Genomic DNA, 22,028 nt, shown 5'->3' on the forward strand with positions numbered 1-22,028 from the left:
GACTGTCGAATAACACGGCGGCTGGGTTTACATTGGAGTTAGTTGAAAGTATTAGTAAGTAGTATAAGTATAAGTACAAACAGTGAATGAGAACAGCCTGCTATGATACACTACACAGGGAGAAATTATATATTTTGGTTCCTGACGCCCTACGTCCGTTAAGGGTCGGGCTGTTACCCGACTGATATTGTGTATTAGTGACTAGCAGGGCTAAACATTAGCTCAGTCATTAGCTTCTCTCTACTGTTCTGATTATGTCTGATTGGTCAGAGCTGAAGTCACCTCCATCTGTAAACCCACTGAAACATCTTTTCATCCCCGCTGTCATCCAGCAGAGGAGGAGAAACAATGAGAGCAGTCAGTCGAGTCCCGTCGGGGAAACCCCCACTCGCCCTCCCGTCTCTCTTCTTCTTTGGTTTTATTTATTGGCCTCCTTCCTGAGCTGACAGTCGGCTCCCGACCGGCGACACAGAAACAAAAATCCCTCAGAGCTGAAGCCTCCAGGGAGCTGTGTGTTCATCCTCTTCCATCCATCTAACCGGACACAAATAGAGTCTGAACCGCTGTGTGTCGCCTGGTCTCCACGGTTACATGTAATAGAGTCAAAGCGAATCCTCGACGGCCTTGTTTGGGCAGCTGAAGGATCGACTTCATCTCGGAGGGTTTGTGGTTAGCGCGGCTGTCTGACAGAGAGCTGGAGCTCTGTTTCCGCCACAGGAAGAGGTTCAGAGGCTCAGTGATTTAAGGGAAAATATCTAATGTGACTTTTCTGACCAATATTGTGATTATGAGAGTAAATATAATTACTTTATGTTAGGGCTGTCAAAGTAATTCAATGCCACAAATTTCTTTAACACAACTTGCGATTTTTAGGTTATAGCGGGCTCAGTTTTACCTATATATATATGTATAGATATATAGATATAGATCGATAGAATTGTGACCTGAAAATAATTTGCTAATAATAATAAATTAATTTGTGTGTGTGTTTTCAGGTGCAGTGGCCGTGCATAAATTCCAAATACAGAGTGAAGAAGAAGAATTACAAGAACTCCGGGATCGTCATTCTGAACCAGTGCAAGGTGACCGATTGACTTATTAAAACACTGTATTCCTGTCCCTTGTCCTTTTGTCCCTTGTTCTCTGAGACATTACAGCAATAACCCCCTAGTATTTATGTATGGGTATATGTATATATGTAAACATATACAGTATATATGCCTTTAAAAAGTGTCAGTGTCAGAGAGTGTGTTAAAACAGCGACGTCTCACTCTGTCAGGAGAGTCGTGAGTTGAAGCTTCATCAGGGAGTTACTACTCCACCGAGGGAGGGGGAGTGATTTCAGTCCTGTCAGATAGATGGAGGAGAGACTCTTCATAAATACGGGTCCTGAAAGAAAAACTGACAGTCTTGTTATTAAAATCCTTGTTACCTTTATCTATTACTGTTGTTTTTCATCCATTTCTGTCATGATGAAGAAACAGAAGACAGTGGGATGAGCAAATACGTCATATTATTAAATTACGAGTCATCATCAGAGACAAATAAGGACCCAAACACTATTCACTGCTGAAAAAATAACTTTTTAACCTCTTAAGCCCCTAGGGTACTGGAAGGTGTGGTTCTCCTTGACAGACATATTCAAAATAAATCAAGAATAGCTCCACAACTACCTGGTCTATATGCATGATCTTGGTCTCCATGGATAGGTAAGACCTCAGAGAATTCACCCCTGGTGTCAGTAACATTGTGACTGTTACTATGCCTGAGTAAATTGTGATGAACCAAAGGAAAAATGTACATTTTTATCCTGGCCTCAAATGTTTTCTAGATGAGACAGTGGATAACACCATTATAGCAATGATGCCATGCACAGAGATGCCACTGAATTCATTCAGCAACTCCTTGACTACAACTGTGCCAAAGCAGATATAAATAACACAAAGCACATAGATTCTACAAAGATTTTAGTAAAGATAGGACCAGGCAGACTCTCCATTTGGCCACTTGGATACCAAGTGTTCCAAATGGGTTTTCTACCTCTTGAAAGGGAATCTGGCTATAAAATACTACTGATATCCACTACAGGAGACTATGTGCACACGATGGAGCCTTTGGCCATGACATTAATGAAATATAATCAAGTAAAACTTAGGTAATAAACAAATGAGATCAATAACATTGTAAATAATATAACAAAAAAGAATCCAAAGTCAAGTATGTACATTCAATATAACACGGTCAAAAATACAATTTCTGGTGCGTTAATTTTGTAACTAAAATATTAAAATCATTGCCAAACAAACATTGTTTGGACAAAATACACTTGGAGTGTTGTTTTAGTAGCGTTAAAGCCTCATCTTTTAGAAACTTTTCGGAAAAAAAGAGCAGCATTTTATGAAGTTTTTAAAGGCAAAGTTTTAACACACAGCTCAGCTGAACCCGGTACTGGGTCCGTCGGGTAAAAGAGGTTCAGACATTGATGGTTTCTTTAATTGCCACGGCTGCTGTCTGCTGTTTGCGAGGCAACGAGGAACCCAAACGCAGGCCGACAGAATCAGTTCAGTGATTTTATTGTGACGTTGCAAAAACGTAATCACGGATCAAAACTGTGAAGGCAGTCTGAACAGGTAAACCTATTAAAAAGGGATTAGACCAAGTGAAGGATCATAAGTCAAAGGATAGGAGGTTTAGGTTGACAGACACTAGAGAGTAAAGGCATGAGGCAACTTTGACAAACTGGTAGTGACTGGGGGAAAGAGGCCGGTTCAAGAACTGCAGGGCTGATGAGGGAACGAGGTTCAGGTGAGGAGATGGAAGCTCAGGTGAGGAGAATGAGGTGATCACAGATGAGAGGGCTGGATCTGGGATGAGAGGAGATCAGCATCGGATTCATTTTAACATCAAAATTTGGTTCTTTTCACTTTTTTTGTCCCGTCATTGTTTTTGAATGTTTCTTCCCAGTTTTAAGGCATTAAAACTTGATCTTTCCAGTAAAGAAGAAGCTGCTTGTATTCTGAAGGCTGTCTGGCTGACAGACTGAAACAATTATCCGGCGCTGAGCCGCATGACTAACCTGACATTTACTGCCAGGCGATGCTGAACGGCGGAGTCGGGGGAATCCTGCCGCCAGATAACATTTAGCCTGATAACACTCGACACGTGAAGAGCTGCCGCTTCACAACCAGTTTACGGCGGTTTGAAGAGAGCGACGCAGAATGAGCTGTAACACAACACGGAAACAAATTAGCGAGACGCTCCGAAGGCTCATTTACACTCGATGGATGAGGAGTTGGAATGGAGGCAGGAAATGAAACCAAATGTTTTAAGAGCAGGAGGCGAGTTAGCGTGGAGGTGACAGAATGAGAGCAGGTTTACATGCCGGATCACTAACTGACTGCAGGTGACGAGGTTACATTCTGCCCTCCTTACAGCAGCTCATATTTAATGTTTCATAAAGATCCCCTCTGATCTCATTCTGTCAGAGACGATGGCGGCGGAGGCGAGCAGCCAGCGGCGGATTCAGAGCCTCAGGGGCCGCGGGCCCACTCAGGCACGGGGCCAACTGTCCAAAACACAATGATATAAAATACTCAGTGATATACGACAGAGAAAAGCAGCAGAGAGCTAGAACTCTGCATCTCTATTCATTCCCCCCTTTAATAACACATAACATGCTCTCAGAGAAGTCTATAATAACTCTGTCTGAATCAAATCTTTTGTTTTCTTTGTGTATTTTTGATTCATATTTTCACACATTAAACTCTGCATGAAACAGGAAAGATTAGAACAGCCGATTCAACTGTTATCAGGTCATTAAAGTATGGATGTAATAAGAGAACTGGATACAGCGTTGGAGGCGGGGCCCCGTTCATTCCTGTGAGAGTGTCTCAGTGGTGCATGAAGACGAAATGGCTCGACTGCCGAGTTGAAAAGTACCCGGATCTTCCAGCGATCTTCCTCATCCATTGGGCACATAGAGCATGCGCAGTAGCGTCCGCTTGGTCACATGACTCTGTCACGGGGGTCACAGCCGTCACGCTGTCGTAACGGCTTTGCTAACTCCGCCTCCAAGCCCTCGCTCTGGCCTCGGTCTGGGTCTCATTCACGGAGGAACGGAGGAAGGGAAATAACCCTGGATTCAGCTATTAGTGCATTTTACAACATGTAGGACCTAATGATTTAAATAAGGGCTATTAGAGTATTCATACTGGGAAGTTGGAAGTTGAGTTACAGATGTCTCTTTCCCAATGTAAGTCTATGGGAAACAGTCTTTTTGGGTCAAATGGCATCACGTGACGGACACGGACGTTGCAGTACCGCCGTTTGGCCACTACGAAAGTTGGAATCAACGACCGGCGCTCTTCCTGGAGGCTTGGTTATACCAACCAAATTTGAAATGAATCCGATAAACCCTCTAGGAGCAGTTCGTAAAAGTTTGCATAAAATGCATGAAAACCACACAATATTAAAAATGTCCGACTTCCGGTTGGGCGGAGCTAATGAAAACCATGAGAAATATATCCGAAATGATGAGAGCAACATGGGTAAGAAATTTCATAAATATCGGAGCAACTATGTTCCAACTAAGGGCATTCATGCTTGGAGATTTGAGCCTCAGGCTGAGGAGGACTAACCAGGACCATTAAACTGATGCTCATGTGTAAACGTGGCGGCGTGGCCCTTTAAGTTGTAGTTTGATCAGCACTCTCAGGATGTTCAGGTGAATCCTTTAAACATGTCTCCAGTAATCAGAGGAAGTGTTGGGTTATAAAGGCTGTCTACACCTGCACGGATCTGATTGGCTGTTACTAGTCAACTGGTAAACAAACAGCTGGTCGATGAGGATGAATGAAACAGCTGATGATGTAAGAGTGACATCATCGCTCTGTCTGATGTTTCATCAGTTAAACCTTTGAAGTGTTCTGTCTGTCTGCAGATCATCAAGATGCACTCCTTCCTGGATTACATCATGGGGGGCTGTCAGATCCAGTTCACAGTGAGCGCACACACACACACACACGCGCGCGCGCGCACGCACGCACGCACGCACGCACACACACACACACACACACACACACACACACACACACACACACACACGCACACACACACACACAGACACACACAGAGGTCATGCTCGGGTCAACTTCCTGTGTCATATTCCCGTCAGGAGGAGAAAAAAATTGCATCCCGTGTTCTCAGAGTAATTTCTGAGGTCACCATGGAAACGGTAACCACGGCGACACGTGCAGTAGCCTCAGTTAACATCAGCAGCTCTCACTGGGATCTGACCAGTTTAACCAGTCCACAGTAACAGACTGGAAGTTTATAATTATAAATACTATTTTATTAACTTTTTAAAAAACACGGATCCTTAAAACATCTCTTACACAAACAATAAAATATATTTTATCTTACTTTTATAGTATAATGAATGCTGGCATACACCTCCACTCCTTCAGCAGTTCTCTAAAGTTTATACATCTTCCCTCCGTCGCTCAGCGTCTTCCCCTTGTTAACTCGTGTAAACATTCAGCTCAACAGCACAATAAGGCTGCATCACTTCCTGCAGCGGCGAGCCGACTGTTTCCCTGAACGTTTAAATGTTTAATCAGCGGGAGACACTCAGCTACAACCTGCAGCCAGTCAGCCAGCAGAAGAAAGAACAGAAAAGAGTTTCTATTCTCATGTATTTGTGAAACAATCCTCAGAGGTTTAATCGCCCAGGAGGGTCAGAAACTCATTCAGCATGTAAACAAGCGTGGAAGTACGAAAAGCAGCAGAAACAGCAGCGTGTCCAATCAACTGATTGTTTGTTGGTTCCCGTCGTCTCCAGAGGAAACGCAGACTGCAGGTTATTTTAGTTCACAGCTGACGAGACTTCTTCTATTTAAACTCAAACTCTTCATTTACAGCGATTCCCTCTAGAAGCTGCTGACGTTTATGTAGGGATAGAATATCTAAATGATATATGTATGTACCTTGGGAGGACGGAACCCGGCAAAATAAAAAATAAATGCATAAATAAATGAATGACTCCATAAATAAATAAATATGTCATTAAATGTAGCAAAAATAATATTAAAAATAAATGTAGTTATTAATAAATTGATAAAATGTGACATAAATTGATACTTCTGCTTTAATTTGCTTCTTTATTTATTTATCTTCATATTAATTCCCATATTTATTTACTCTACTGATTCATTTTCCCTTTTATTTATTAATATATTTATTTGTATTAATTTTTAAATTTATTTATTAATTTTTGCATTTATTATATATTTATTCATTTATTTTTTAAAGTCATGCATCCTGACTCCATGATGACGAACGTTGAGTGACACCTCATTTGCATAATGAGGCAGAAATGCATAAAGAAATGTAAAAAGAAATGTGTCAGAAAGACATATATTATATATAATAATAATAATAATAATAATAATAATAATAATAATAATAATAAAAGAATAATAATAAAAGAATACAGAAATAAATACGTTTGGGGAACTAAATAAGGGGTGAAAAGCAAAGGGAAAATCGTGCAGAAATAAATAAATAATTGTATAAATACATAAATTTAAAAATAAATATATAATAAATAAAAGACAAATGCAAAAATAAATAAATAAATAAAAATATATGCTAAAATAAATATAAAATAAATTTAAAAATACAAAATAAATACAAAATAAATGTAAAAAAATAATAAACAAAACAATAATAAAATTAAATACATTAAATAAATAAAAAGGAAAATTAAATAAATAAGGTAATTAATACAAAGATAAATAAATAAAGAAGCAAATTAAAACAGAAATATAATGTTATGTCACATTTTATCAATTAACTAATGGCTACATTATTTTTAATATTACTTTTGTTTATATTTAATGACATATTTATTTATTTTTTATTTTGGCAGGTTCCACCCTCCGTCTCTTCAGCTTTTGTTCACCACAGACATTATTTCAGGTATCAAACCAAAACTTCTGAAAACCCATTGACTTTGAGCCGAGGGAACAGGAAGTGCTAAAACTCATTTATGGGTTTTAGGACTCGTTCCTGCAGCTCTCTATTGGCACAACAGTAAACTCTGAGCTGGGCTTTAATTGAAGTGAATGAAACATTGAACAGTGTAACCTGACTGCACTTTCACCTCTGAGGAAAAAGGCTCAAATGTACCTGCTGACCTCTGAATGGTTGTTGTGTCTCCAGGTAGCCATCGACTTCACGGCGTCTAACGGAGATCCTCGAAACAGCTGCTCTCTGCACTATATCCACCCGTACCAGCCCAACGAGTACCTGAAGGCTCTGGTGGCGGTGGGTGAGATCTGCCAGGACTACGACAGGTCGGTCTGCATCAAAACACACAACAAATAACATTAATATGAGTCGTAATAACCTGCCTTGAACACGTGCCTGGGGGGAGGACAGTCTCATAAAAACGGTGTGAAAACAAATAACCAACAAATTAAGAACTTTGTTTGTTTTCATTTGATGAAATCTTCAATTTGTGACAGAAAAGTGACAGAAACATCTTAAACGATTATTCTCAGAGAGTGAGATGTTCAGATTGATGTTAATATCTGTGTGTTAACTCAAAGCTAGAGTGGTTAGCCTAGCTTAGCATAAAGAGAGGAAGCAGGGGGGAAACAGCTAGCCTGGCTCTGTCCACAATTCAAAAACACACCAACCAACACGTCTAAAGGCTCAGCGATCAACACAATGTCTCTTTGTTAGTTTAACCGGAACACAAATCACCACAAACTGTCATGATTTCTATTTCTATTTCTTGTCGAACCGTATCTGGCAACCCGCGATGTAGATGACATGTTAAAACAAACTATTGGATATCTTAATGCGCAAAACGTGAATGAAATCCTTTAGTTAATCTCCAAAATAAGAGTGTTACCTTTTAGAAAAAGTGCCAACAACAATAAAAGTAATCATGTTTCATTTATGTTAACAACTTGTTTTGAGAAATTTCTTGACTTTCCAGTGGTATGATCCGAGCAGGAAGTAATCACTCGACCCTCCCAGCCAATCAGAAGTCATTTCTGTGCTTTGTATTGAAGTGGCGGTGCTCTGAATGAGCTCGTTAACTCCTGCTGGCAGCCAATCACAAACCCTCCTCCTCCTTTCTTACTCAGACTTATTTTTTCTTCTCACAGTGACAAAATGTTCCCGGCGTTCGGCTTCGGGGCTCAGATCCCTCCTGACTACAAGGTAATTTAACTGCTCAGCTCGCCGTCTCTCCCAGCATGCTCTCTGTCTGAGGGGGGGAGGCCCTAGGAGGGCGAGTCGGCCTCAGCCAGAAGGCGGTAATTACCAGCCGGCCTCCTCCTCCTCGTCACCCTGGGGTGCTGCTGGTTGAATAGTTCCCCCCTCCTGCTCCTTCACTTCCCTTCCCATGATGCCATGCAGCACCCGGCGGGTGCTTGTCTGATGCTGCTTTCACATAAAAAGTGCTGATTATCTCCATTCAAGTACCTGGAAATACTGCGTTTCAATGTCCAACTCAGTCTTAACTACAGGAGGTCAAAGTGACTTTATATAACTGTAGAACTGGTGAGAAGTTGAGTCCATTAGTAAGAAAACATTTCTCAGTTGAACACACTTTTCTTTTGTTTTTGTTTTCGCTTCTTGGTCTGGTATTATGGAGGACGGAACCTGCCAAAATAAAAAATCAATCAATAAATAAATAAATTACTCTATGAATAAATGACTCGATAAATAAATAAATATGTCATTAAATGTAGCAAAAATATTATTATAAATAAATAAATGTATTTATTTACATAACTCTTACATAACTCTTTTTACCTATTTTTTTATTTTTTCATTTATTTTATATATTTTTTGAATATATGTATTTATGCACGATTTTCCCTTTGCATTTCACGCCTTATTTATTTCCCCAAACTTATTTATTTCTGTATTATTTTCTTTATACATTATTTGACACATTTCTTTATGCATTTCTGTCTCATTAGGCAAATGAGGGGGTTGTCAATAAACTATAATAAATAAATAGATAAATAAAAAAGAAATGCAAAAATATATTAAAAAAATAATAAAACTAAATAAAAAAAATAATAAAAGGGAAAATTAAAAATAAAGCACATACATAAGGGAATTAATAGAAAGATATATAAATAAAGAAGCAAATTAAAACAGAAATATCAATTAATGTCACATTTTATCACTTAATTAATGGCTAAATTTATTTTTTATATTCAAAAATATATTTATTTTTGCTACATTTAATTTTATTTATTTATTGAGTCATTTATTTATTCATTCATTTATTGCTGATTTTGGCAGGTTCCGCCCTCCATATATTTATACATCCATGGCCACAGACTCATTGGCGTTTTCAGTCCAAAATGGCGGCAGCCCTACTGCAGCAGCGTTTAGCGGCTGTTGACACAAAAGCACCAGAGTTTCATCTCTTTTCTTTTTAAATACTTTAAATGTTTTTGTCTTCCTCCATGTCTTTAGTTTCCATCACATACGTAAAAGCGCCCGTCTTTCTGATATGAAGTGAATGCAGCATCAGTTGCTGCAGTGATTGACACTTCCTGTACTCACCCCCGTCATTAAACCCTCTAGCCTCACCTAGAGATGTGTGTGGGGGGGGAGGTTACCTGTCCTGTGAGTCTGAATGGTTGTTTTAATAAGACACTGGGAGGAAAGAGTCAGTCAGCAGCTCCGATTAGATGTCAAGAAGAAGAAAATGAAAAAAGATGAAGAGGGATGAAGGTGAGGAGAGAGAGCGAGGGAACTCGTTTCACTGGTGAAGCCTTTTCTTTTTTTTATCTGATGAAAAGATCAAACAGACTTCCTGTATCTCCTTCCTCCTCCTCTTCCTCTCCAGGTCTCCCACGACTTTGCGGTGAATTTTAACGAGGAGAACCCGGAGTGTGCAGGTAGGCACTTTGATTTCCTGTTTCTCTTTTAAAGAAACGAGTCAAATATTTGATAGTGAGCCTCAGAAGTCCGAGCGTGAAAGAAACTCTCAGATCTGAGGATTAGTTTTGTGATAACGAAGCTGAGTCCGCTCAATCTGAAGCCTCTAATGATGGAGGAGGTGACGGAGGCTCCAGGTGACTCAGGTGGACAAACACATGTAGGAGGATTTTAACATCATATCTCTGAACTATGGAGTCAGATCAGTCTCAGTATTAATGATATAAGAAATAAAAGATAAATGCATAAATACATAAAATACATACATTTAAAAATAAATTAAAGAAATGCAAAAATAAATAAATTAATACGTTTTGGGAAATAAATAAGGGATGAAATGTAAAGGGAAAATCGTGCTGAAATATATTAAATTAAATAAATAAATACTTTCAAAAATACGTATAAAAAATAAATGCAAAAAATGAATAAATAAATACAAATAAATGCAAAAATAAATAAATGAATACAAAATGAATGCAAAAATGAATAAATGATGTATGATGAATATAATAAATAAATAAAGGGGAAAATTAAACAGATAAATAAGGGAATTAATATAAATATAAATAAATAAAGAAGCAAATTAAAACAATTATCAATTTATGTCACATTTTATCAATTAATTAATAGATACATTTATTTTTAATATTTGCTTCATTTAATAACATATTTATTTATTGAGTCATGTATTTATTTTGGCAGACTCCATCCTCCATAAGAAGGAGGTGTGAGATAAGATAGGACACAAACATTAGTTTAGGAATTGCTTCTGTAATAAAAATAGGATTTTCTTATTTTCGAAAGTTAAGTTAAGAGAGGTGAAGCAGTCAGTAAATGTTTGTGTAATGAGGCCTCTGGTTTCTGTTTACTGGGTCAGAGAGAGAGACAGACTCTGTTTAGCTGAAGGGCTCTCAGTCTCTCGGCTGTAAAGGTCATTGATCAGCTCAGAGACACTTCAACACCGACACTCTTAATTAAGACTCAGCGTGTGTGTGTGTGTGTGTGTGAAGGAGATGGTGTTATCAGTGACCTTCAGACACTAAATCACATCACTGCTGTCGCCGGGCATGCTGGGACGTCTCTAAACACATCTAGAGAGAGACGGAGTGAACTTGAACGGTCCTCCGGAGTCTGGAGAGGATTTCTCCCTTCAGTATCACAACCAGGGATGTTTCTGAAGGAGTTTGTACTTCCTGACTCAGATTTCTATGTCCTGTCAGGTATCCAAGGCGTGGTGGAGGCCTACCAGGCCTGCCTCCCCAAGCTGCAGCTCTACGGTCCAACCAACATCGCTCCCATCATCCAGAAGGTGGCCAACTCCGCCTCGCAGGAGGTCCACACCAAAGAGGCCATGGTGAGAGAGCCGCCGAGCCGGGATCGGTTTATAGGTCACTTCATCCAACCACAGTCAGCCGCTGACTGACCTGCTCAGCAGCTATCTGGCAGTCGTTGTTGAGGCAGAAAAGTTGCTTTGACACCAAACTGGTCTGGATTGAAACTAGCAACTCCACTTCATAGTCTCTCTAAACTCTGCAGGCTGTTCTTATACACTGTTCGTATTTATACCTACGAAAAGTTATACACTGTAATTCATTTTATTTCTTCTCACGTAGGCGCAGAACATACGTGGTAGTTGGCCGTCGGTTGTAGTCTTTGTGGTGTGTTCAAGTGCAACTTGTCAGCCAAAACAAAGGCGACGTGAGGCGTCACAACAGTCGGCCTTCATCGCCGCTAGTTCTTTGTTGTCGGGTTAATGTGTCTGCGCCTATACACCATTCTAAGCTATATCTACGAAAAGTAAATCATACAAAATCAATTTGTATGTAATCTACATAATTGTGAACCAGGAAGTATAAAGAGCGACAAACGTAGAGAAGAGGTCGAGGTGTATGGGTGGGTAAAAAACACTAGACTTTCACCAGGAGACCACTGTTCATGTCCCGTGTGAAACCAGAAGTCCACGTTGATTTATTATTCACGTAACTTCTGTACTTAAGTTTCAACACTTCCACGATCTTTTCCTAAACCCCACTAAGTAGTTTTTGTCAAAAACCTTCTGTACTTAAGTTACACTTCTTCCGGTGTGGCGTAACTTAACCACCATCTTTTCCTAATCCTAACAAAGTGGTTTTGTTGCCTAAACCTAACCAAGTTATTTATATATATATACTATGACAACCTGAGAACCTCAGTTAGATTACATTTCCTGATCCAGTTTGACTGAAAAATTGAAAAGAAAAGTCTGTTTTTTTATTCTCTGTCTCGCAGCAATACTTCATCCTGCTGATCCTGACGGACGGCGTCATCACCGACATGGCCGACACCAGGGAGGCCATCGTCCAGGCCTCCCACCTCCCGATGTCTGTCATTATTGTTGGGATCGGGAACGCCGACTTCAGCGACATGCAGATGCTGGACGGCGACGACGGGATCCTGCGATCGCCCAAAGGAGAGCCCGTCCTCCGGGACATCGTCCAGTTCGTCCCCTTCCGCAACTTCAAACATGTGAGTCTATCGAATGAACTTCCAATGAAATAAAAAAAATCTGTTCCCAGTTCAACACAGATGTTCATTTATCTAAAGAGGAGTGAGTTTCTCCTACTGAGGAGTTCCCCAAGGCGCCATTTTAGGTCCTTTATTGTTTCCTGTTTGCAAGGTTCCTTTGGGGCTCATTATTCAGAGGAACGATATGAATTTCTGTTGCCATGGCCTTCATATTGTTGTGCCTGCGTGTGATTATCATAAAATGGGCATGTCTGTAAAGGGGAGACTCATGGGTACCCATAGAACCCATTTTCATTCACATATCTGGAGGTTAGAGGTCAAGGGAAAATGGCCATGACAGTTTTTCTTTGACAAAATTGAGTGTAAGTTTGGACTGTATTTAACCTCCTTCATGACAAGCTAGTATGACATGGTTGGTACCAATATATTCATTATGTTTTTTCTAATTTTATATGATACCAATATCTTCACTCTAGCTTTAAAACTGAGCCGCTTCAAGCTAAAAATCCTAAATTGCGTTAAAGAAATTAGTGGCGTTAAAACAAATTTGCATTTACATGTTATTATCGCGAAAACAATCTACAAAACAAATTAACTTTCAAATTAAACTAACTACAATCGACTGTGTGACCCGTGTTGTAGGACAAACTCAACACCAACATCAGTGTGAGTTGCAGTTTGCTGTTGGAGAAGCACCTTAAAGTATCATTTCCTGATTTTGTCATAGCAAACAGTAACAATTCCCCAAACCCTGAATTTCCTCACAAATGTTTTCTTAAAACTCAGCTTTACATTAATGCTTTCACATAGTCTCATTTGCTTCCTCTTTTATTTGCACCCCGTTTTACCGGTTCATATTATTTTTAAACATTATTACTTCCCTTTTCCCTCGTTTTGTTTTATTTAATCTGTTGTTAGTTGCTATAAATCACCTGTTGTTTGCTGTGTAAATTAAGTTATTATTACAAACACATTCAGCTGTTCACAGCCTCTATTATGAGGGGCTAAAAACATCTAAATATGGGCACCAGATGGTGTGTTAATGTCTTGATAGAAAATGATACAGTGTGTGTATATATAACTTAGTGTGACCCTGAAATCTTGTAGCTGTGGATGACTGTGAAAGCCAGAAGAGAAGAAGAGCAGAAAGAGTGTTTTGATCAGAGTATATTGGAGGTGGAGGAGGAGGAAGTTATTGAAGAAATGAGTTTTTCACATTTTAGGGAGAAAGACGGGGCGGCAATCTGCCAACCAATCATAAGTGGGAAATAATTTACTTCTCTGAAATGAATTTTCAGTCTTTAACAAGTATGAAGGTTATAGACTCCACAGTTCAGTGAAGATTTATCTTCACAGTTTAGACTCATTTTACAGACACTGGGTATATTTTCCCTCCTGGGTTTAATCTGTGTGATGAATGAGATTTTCGGTCTTTGGGCCAAAAGGAAGAAATTCTCATTTGACATCAGCAGAACGAGGCGGAGACTCGACTGACGGACTCGACTGACTCTCTAACTACTGCCGCTGTCTGGGGTTTCACCCCCAACGTAGAAATCAGTTTTTAAAACAAGGAGGTTTTATGTTTAGTCCACCTCGCCATATCATCTGCAAAACAGCATGTTTGCATTATTATGTGCACATATTTTAGGGACTGAATACCTGTATTATTCATTTTTGGTAACACTTTATGATAACCATGATTTATAAATAGTAAATTAATGAAAATTTAGTTAATAGTTAAGTATAATAGTTTTTTCTGTTAACGCTAGATAGCTATTTATAGCTGGCAATTTGGCGATAGATAACAAGCTATCTAGCTAGCCAGTTTTAGCTATCTAGCTAGCTAGCAGATAGCTAGCTAGCTAGTTAGTGTAAAACAGGTGCTTGGTTTTGAGCATTATTGTGTCCTACAGTAACAACTCTTTATAAAGTTCCACTCTCTAGTTTGGACCTTTGTCTACCGCCACCCGGCATCTATCTGGCAGTAAGAGTTTACAGAAACGCCACGACGTGGTGCTTTAGTATGCTGACCGGCCTGTGTACTGATATGCTTCGGTACTTTTGTAACTCCTCATAGCGGAGCCATCTAAAACCATGAGACACTACAAATGTCCTCATATGTGATTTCAAGACATTTCCGTATGTCGTCCTCCCAGTCAATGATGGCTGATGGATGTGGTATTGTAAAACCATCTCTGGTAAACCGTCCAATCGCCGCAGTGTAGCTGCTTAATCATATGCTTAATAGCACTGCTGGCACTAAACTAGAAGAAATAACACAATTGCGTTCAAACCAGAAGTGAAAAATGGGCGGGGCAGCATAAGGTGAATAAGAAATGAACACTTCCATTTGAATTATGGTGGATGTTTTCCTTGTGTTTCCTCTTCAGGCGTCTCCAGCTGCTCTGGCTAAGAGTGTGTTAGCAGAGGTGCCCAACCAGGTGGTTGACTACTACAACAGCAAGGGCATCAAGCCCAAAGTGCCCAGCGAGTACCAGTCTTCCAGGAAGTTCGGCCCCTGAGCGCCGCCGCCACGGCTGCCTCCGGACAGCACAACCTCTCCTGGACTGAAAAACATGTTTACTGTCTTTTGTTCTTTGTTGATGCGGATGTTAAAGGTGCTACATGCAACATTTCACCACAAAGAAGTGTCTCATTTTAAAATATTAATGTGATCACAACAAGAAGCCTCCACACTGGGAGGGATTTTACAGGTTGGACAAACAGGAAGTTTTGCTGGATTGCTTTATGGCATAAAACAGCTAGACGGTGTTTCAGGTGTAGCCTAGCTGCTGGTCACAGAAGTGCTACAGTAGTTAAGATGCTCTCACGGGGGAAACATAGCCAAGTCAGATATCTTCGCGTCATACGACGACAGTGGATATACCATAACAGACAGAGGACGCAGTCAAAGTAGCTGAGATGTGCCAATTCAAAAAGCAATGTGATAAAATGGGTACTTTTCCAAAGTATCAACGAAGGGAGCGGGGCATCCTGATGCAATGCAGTTCTCGTCAATCTGTAATGATGAGCGTCTTGATGCTGACAGTACGCGGGCTTACATAGAAAACCATGGACACATTATACGTGGGCAATGTGTAAAAACCCTCTAGTGTCTTTGAACACAGAAGCACAGGAGTCTCGTTGATATTTGAATCATAGGTTGTGTCTAGAAGGTAACTAACAAGCTGCGAAACGCTCGCAAGATGGTTAAGTTTAGGCATTAACCTCGAATGGTTAAGGTTGGGCATTGACCTTGAATTGTTAAGGTTTGGCATTGACCTCGAATGGTTAAGGTTAGGCATTGACCTCGAATGGTTAAGGTTAGGCATTGACCTTGAATGGTTAAGGTTAGGCATTGACCTTGAATGGTTAAGGTTAGGCATTGAGCTTGAATGGTTAAGGTTAGGCATTGACCTTGAATTGTTAAGGTTTGGCATTGACCTCAAATTGTTAAGGTTTGGATATGTTATCGGGCAGCGAGTCTTGGGAAAGACAACTTGTCGCAACTTGTGGGTTACCTTCTAGACACAACATGAATCATACATATTAAGCAAAGAATCATATTGTTTTTCAGACCTGAGTATGGGACATAAGGCTACTGCTACCATACCTTAGAGCTCTTATCATGTGGGAGTAACTGTAATTGCTAATTTTCTATCTTGTAAACATTCTTGATGTCATGATCCAAGTTCTAATTACCACTAGAAACCAGCGTTTACACTTATTAGTAGCCATTTGTGGCTGTTTTGTAAGCAAATCTGCTAGCTATGTAGCATTACTTTTAAGAATTGTAGCTAATGTTTGTGCTTCTCTTTTCTTTTGTGATAGTGTTTACAATAACATCCGGGTCACATTAGCATTTATAACAGCAACACTACATATCAGAATCAGTTCATTTCAGTGGAATTTGCCTGCAGAGGCAAAGTAAATCTATGCAGAGCTTTCGCTTAGAGGAAAGTTACGTAGCGAACTCTGACACGTGTGTTTGTAGTGTTGACCAATTAGAAACCGTTTTGACAGGGAACAGATGAGTCCAAAATCGAGGAAACTATCATATTAGCTTTGTCGCACCATCAAATTTTATATAATCCTCCTCTGCAAGTGTATAAACTTCCAAAATGTATGGTAAAATCTAAACTGTGATCACTTTTAGTCCAGTTAGCAACCAAAAGTTAACCAGAAGTTAGTTAGTCTAACTGGTAGCAAGTCAGCTAGCCTGTTGAGCTATTTTGGCTGATTAGCATCTGCAAATTAGCTAGCATGTCAGCAGTTAGCTCACCAGCCACTGTAGCTCACCAACTAGGCCTGCAAGTAGTCATTACATCGCCAAACTTCCAACACTGCCCATTGGTGGCGCAAGTTTCTGGCGTGACCAGGCACTAACACTTGCAGCCACCAACTTGAGCTGTCCAGTGACATGAAGGCTCACAAGTCGTGATCTTTTGCAATCTTCAATCCCTCATTACGAGGTTTCTGGGAAATGAGGCACAGTACCACTAAAAGTATCAGTGAGGTGAGGAATAACTTGGCGGTCCATCTTAGGTTTCATGTATAAAAATGCTAACTGTCGCACCTTTAGCATCCGTTGTGCATGCGGGGCCTACAGAGGCTGAGCTGATTGTAACATTCAGGAGTGTTTTTAACGGACGTGAAAAGCACACAAACACAACACTGACCAATCCAAACACTGCTTCCCTGCAGACAGCATGATGGGCGGGGAAACAGTCGATGAAGGAATGTATGAACCCCACCTCCTCCTCCCCTCCTGGTTTGGTTTTATAAGAGTTTATCGATATTTTGCTAAATTTCGTAAGGTTCGTACGTTGTAAAGCATTTTGGATCTCTGCCAGGTGAACAAGCGAGCTGCCTTCACAGACGTCTGCATCCTCTACTGTTTTTTCCAAAGGCGAGGCAGATGCATGAACTGTTGTTTTGCATGCAAATCTCCATGCAGGACTCCTCGGTCCTTGTGGTTTCTGTTTCCTGGTAGTGAGTAATATGAGTAATAATGACGTTTACAATGTACCCGATGATGGGGCTGTTCTACTCTCAAGCATGTTCACATGTAAATGAAAATGTGTGAGTAGATTTAAAAGCACAACCTGAGTATCCTTGGAGAGATTTTTAGATGATAGATTTTTGGTCACTTTGTGCCACAACACCTGCCCATCTCTGATGAAAGAGCTGATTCACTTTCTTTTGCTTTTACTGAGTTTTCCTTTTATTGGTGACATTGGAACAATCCCATCTGGTATTTGGACCTTGTAAGGGTGCAACCACATTGTCCACGTCTTTCAGTCAACATTTCTTTTGTCTGACATTTACTGTCAGTTTTAGAAAACCTTCAGTGCAAACTTACTTAAATTCTGAAGTTTGCTCAAGTCAGGATCAGACTTCACATCCAAATAATCCATCCATCGATTTTCCACAACTTATACAGATCTGGGTTGCTGTGGCAGCAGGCTATACAAGGTAGTCCAGACGTCCTTATTCCCAGGTGTCTGTAAAGATTCTCTGTCATCCAGGTCATGGTATAGCTAGAAGTCCCGGGCAGCCTGAGACTGAAACCTTTTGGATGATTTTGGATGACTTTTCCAAGGGGATCCTGAGGCGTTCCCAGGCCAGATGGGATTAGTGATCCCTCTAACAAGTTCTGGGGCTGCTCCTGTGTCTCCTTCTGGTAGGAAATTCTAGGGAAAAAAATCCACAGCAAGGCATCCAGGAGAGAACTTTATCAGATGCCTGAACCACCTTAACTGGCTCCTATGTGGATGCCAAAGCTCCTCTGAGTCGTGGTCTCAGTGGCACCAGGCTAAACAAGGTAGTCCAGATGTCCTTATTCCCAGGTGTCTGTAAAGATTCTCTGTCATCCAGGTCATGGTATAGCTTGAAGTGCTCAGTCAAAGGCAAGTGAACTGGTCCTAGGCAGCCTGAGACTTAAGCCTTTTGGATGATAGGCACAACATCTTCAAGAATCTGAGGGAATTCCAGTTACCTTTGACTTAGTACTTCTAGATATCCTTTTCCCTAGCCATGTCCTCCAGCTTTCCCTGTGGGATCCTGAGGTGTTCCCAGACCAGATGGGATCAGTGATACTCTCAAACAAGTTCTGGGGTTTCAAGTTTCCTGTGTTCCCTTCTGGCAGGAAATATGGGAGAAAAACTCCACAGCGAGGTATCCAGGAGAGAGCTCCCCACCCAGTCTCTTCCTTGTCAATGTAAACCGTTTGATTAAATGTTATGTCAGGATCAAACTTCCCAATCCATCCATCCTTCCATCCATTTTCAGCCTCTTATCCGAGTCGTGGTCTTAGTTGCACCAGGCTAAACAAGGTTTTCCAGAAATCCTTACAGCCTCCAGCTCTTCCTTGGGGATCCAAAGGTATTCCTAGGTTAGATGGGATTTGTAATCCCTCAAGCAAATTCTGGGTCTGCCCTAGTGTCTCCTCCCAGTTGGACATATCCAGAAAACCCCCACAGGAAGTCATACATGAGGCATCCTGATCAGATGCCCGAACCACCTCAACTGGCTCCTTTCAACATGAAGGAGCAGCTGCTACTCCCAGCTCCTTTTGGATGTCCAATCTGCCAGTCAACCTTATCCAGATCCAGGTCATGCTATGCAAACCATGTTCTTTAACTCCTCCTTGAAGGATCCTGAGGCGATCCCAGGCCAGATGAGATATGTAATCCCTCCAGTGTGATATGGGTCTGCCCTGGGATCTCCTCCCAGAGAACCTTTACAGGGAGGAACCACCTCAACAGGTTTCTTTCCATGCAAAGGAGGTGGACAAGGTGATGCCTGAACTCCTCACCCAAACAGTCACTAATTTGTCATTGATCTCATTCTTTAGGTCACTACCCAAAACTTATGACCAAAGGTGAGGGTTTGAACATGACCAGTAGAGTTTCACCTTGAGGCCCAGTTCCCTTCACCAATCAACCTTATCCAGATCCAGGTCATGCTATGCAAACCACGTTATTTAAGTCCAAAAGGACTGGTACAACATCCGTATTACCGCTGATACTGCGCCAATCTGCCTATCTATCTAGTGTTCCATCTTCCATCTTAAGATACTTGAACTCCTTCATTTGGGCCAGTGATTCGCTTCCAACCTTAAGGGACCAATCCACCAATTTTCTACCTTCATAATATTAATCCAAAAATGGTTTGATCCGACAGACGTGGCGCCTTGATGAAAAAACTAGCATGTCCAATTTTTTGCCTTCTTTCACAGAGTTTGACAACATCTATGAAGTACTCCTGAATACCTGATCCTGGACGTCTGACTTAAACCCGTTTTACTCGATCAACTTTTTCACATCACGCAGGTCATCAACGCTATCACTAGACAAGTCCATTGATACTGTACGGAAGAATCTCGCCCCATTAATGACTTGTGCTGGTCATTTCAGGGACCTTCATTAGAGACGGTTTTTCATAAGTTGCATTTTGCATTCATATAACAATTCCATATTATTTCCAACTACTACACAGACACTTTGGAGTTAAGTGTTTAATGTGCTGGCAATTTCGTTTTTTTGTTTGCTCTGTTGAACAAAGAGAGAATAGATGGAGGACAGGTGTTGGGACACATGACTTATCGTTGTGTTAACATGCAGTATTGTGTGCAAAACAATGACAAACTGACTTATGATAATAAAAGTTTTATCAGTAACCTCCAAGTGTGTTCAGTGTATCATGAGAGGTCATAAATGACTCTCGAGTGGGAGGGTTGAACTGTGTGTTTGCTGTGTAACAGTAAAGGAGAAAATGAAGGAGAATCTCCCAGCTTTCCCAACATCCTCCGTGTGATTCCCAAACAACAGCAGCAGTAATTAAACCTCTCGGCTGTTTGTTTCGGAGGCGTGAGGAGTTCAAAAAGAGGAGGAGACGGATGAAAGGAGGCCATTAACTCTGTCAACGGGACAAAAGACGCCAAAAGACTTAAAGCTGCTTTCACAGCAAACACAAGTGAACACAACACAAGACAAGGGTTCTTGAAACATGAAGCTGCTCAGTGCGGAGAATCAAAGAAACAAGGCAAAAGTGAGCATGGCTCACATATCCCCGCTCACCGCTTGACCACTACTAAAGTAGGGCCAAAGGTTTAGCCCTTTAGGAACTAATGGAATTAGTCTATTGAGCACAATGTAGCTTGTTATCAGGGGGTATAACAAGAGTCGTGAGAACTCACTTTACCCAAATAGCTGTTTTTAGTGATCAATAAATCATCACTTCATTGATTCTGAAACATTGCCAAATATATCAATATTGTTTCAAAATAACTACGGATGATCAGTGATGATGGAATCCTTTTAAAAAGGTATGAAATCCTCAAAAACAAGTAAGTCACGTGTTGCCACGTTGTTGACGTTTGTGACTTGTTTTCAGTAGTTGTTTCCATACCTTTTTAAAAGGATTCCATCATCTGTAGTTATTTTGAATCAATATTGATATATTTGATAATGTTTCAGAATCAATGAAGTGATGATTTATTGATCATTAAAAACAGCTATTTGGGTAAAGTGAGTTCTCACGACTCTTGTTATGCCCCCGCGAGAATAAATACATAAATCAACTTTGACTTCTGGTTTCACACGGGACATGAACACCAGTCTCCTGGGCGAAAGTCTGGTGTTTTTTCACCAAGCCATTGATTCCCCCCGACCTCCCAGCCCAGTCGCACAGCACTTTGTGAAATAGTCACGAAATTGAATGTATAAATTAATACATTCAATTTCGTGACTATTTCACAAAGTGCTGTGTACATCGACACAAATTTAAATTTTTTTTCATAATGGTCAGTACGAAATCAGTTCTTATGAAATTCTTATACATTTCATGACTATTTCACAAACTGCCGTGAGACTGTGTTAGACCTCCTCCCTACACGACGTATGTCGCTCTTTATACTTCCTGGTTCATGATTACATGTATTACATTTGAATTGATTTTGTGGGATATACAGTATATGAATTACAGTGCATTACTTTTTACAGAACGGAGACCAGCCTCGGCTTGTAGGCACACTTGTTCACCTGCAACCCAACAGAACAAACAGAATGTCCTTGGACACAACACTCTCCTCTAACTATGTGAATCATTTGGCGCTCTGTGGTTCTGGGAATCCCAAATGCAGAACTCACTACAGAGAGGGGAAGCCTGTATGGGCCACGCTAATCCTCTATCACCTGGCCCAGCCGTGCCCTTTAGTGAGGAAAGTATTTTTAGCAGATATGCCACACTAGAGACGAAAATCTCTCTGCAGACAAGCCTCTGGATTTGCATATAAACGAAGAATGAGGGCAGCAGCATTCAGGTGAATGTACAGCAATGTGCAAGACAGGACAAATTATAGTTAAAATATAATACTAATGTCCATAATCTGTTGGAAAGTCCAACCACTTCAGCGATATGTTTATAAGTCATGTTGCTCACACTGCTCTGAGCATCTTAAAAGATATTATTGCTACAAATTAAAGAAATTATTGGCAGCGGTACTTTTGAATATGTTGAGTAATGACTGTTTTGTTGCAATCAGT

The 22,028-nt window shown here is 40.5% G+C and overlaps 1 protein-coding gene across 2 annotated transcripts in view; it reads left to right on the forward strand.

The window, feature by feature from the left end:
• The window catches only part of cpne4a (copine IVa), a 61,625-nt gene extending 45,863 nt beyond the window's left edge, over nucleotides 1-15,762 (forward strand). For both annotated transcript variants that reach the window (XM_037783604.1, XM_037783603.1), the window contains 8 exons: nucleotides 996-1,082; nucleotides 4,940-4,999; nucleotides 7,222-7,355; nucleotides 8,178-8,232; nucleotides 9,884-9,935; nucleotides 11,196-11,329; nucleotides 12,244-12,480; nucleotides 14,871-15,762. In XM_037783604.1, coding sequence (XP_037639532.1) covers nucleotides 996-1,082; nucleotides 4,940-4,999; nucleotides 7,222-7,355; nucleotides 8,178-8,232; nucleotides 9,884-9,935; nucleotides 11,196-11,329; nucleotides 12,244-12,480; nucleotides 14,871-15,002 — 891 coding nt within the window. In that variant the 3' untranslated portion in view covers nucleotides 15,003-15,762. The remainder of the gene's footprint in view (nucleotides 1-995; nucleotides 1,083-4,939; nucleotides 5,000-7,221; nucleotides 7,356-8,177; nucleotides 8,233-9,883; nucleotides 9,936-11,195; nucleotides 11,330-12,243; nucleotides 12,481-14,870) is intronic.
• Nucleotides 15,763-22,028: the final 6,266 nt, after the last annotated feature.

Source organism: Sebastes umbrosus, chromosome 11 (assembly GCF_015220745.1).
Source record: "Sebastes umbrosus isolate fSebUmb1 chromosome 11, fSebUmb1.pri, whole genome shotgun sequence".
In the NCBI taxonomy this organism is placed as follows: domain Eukaryota; kingdom Metazoa; phylum Chordata; class Actinopteri; order Perciformes; family Sebastidae; genus Sebastes; species Sebastes umbrosus.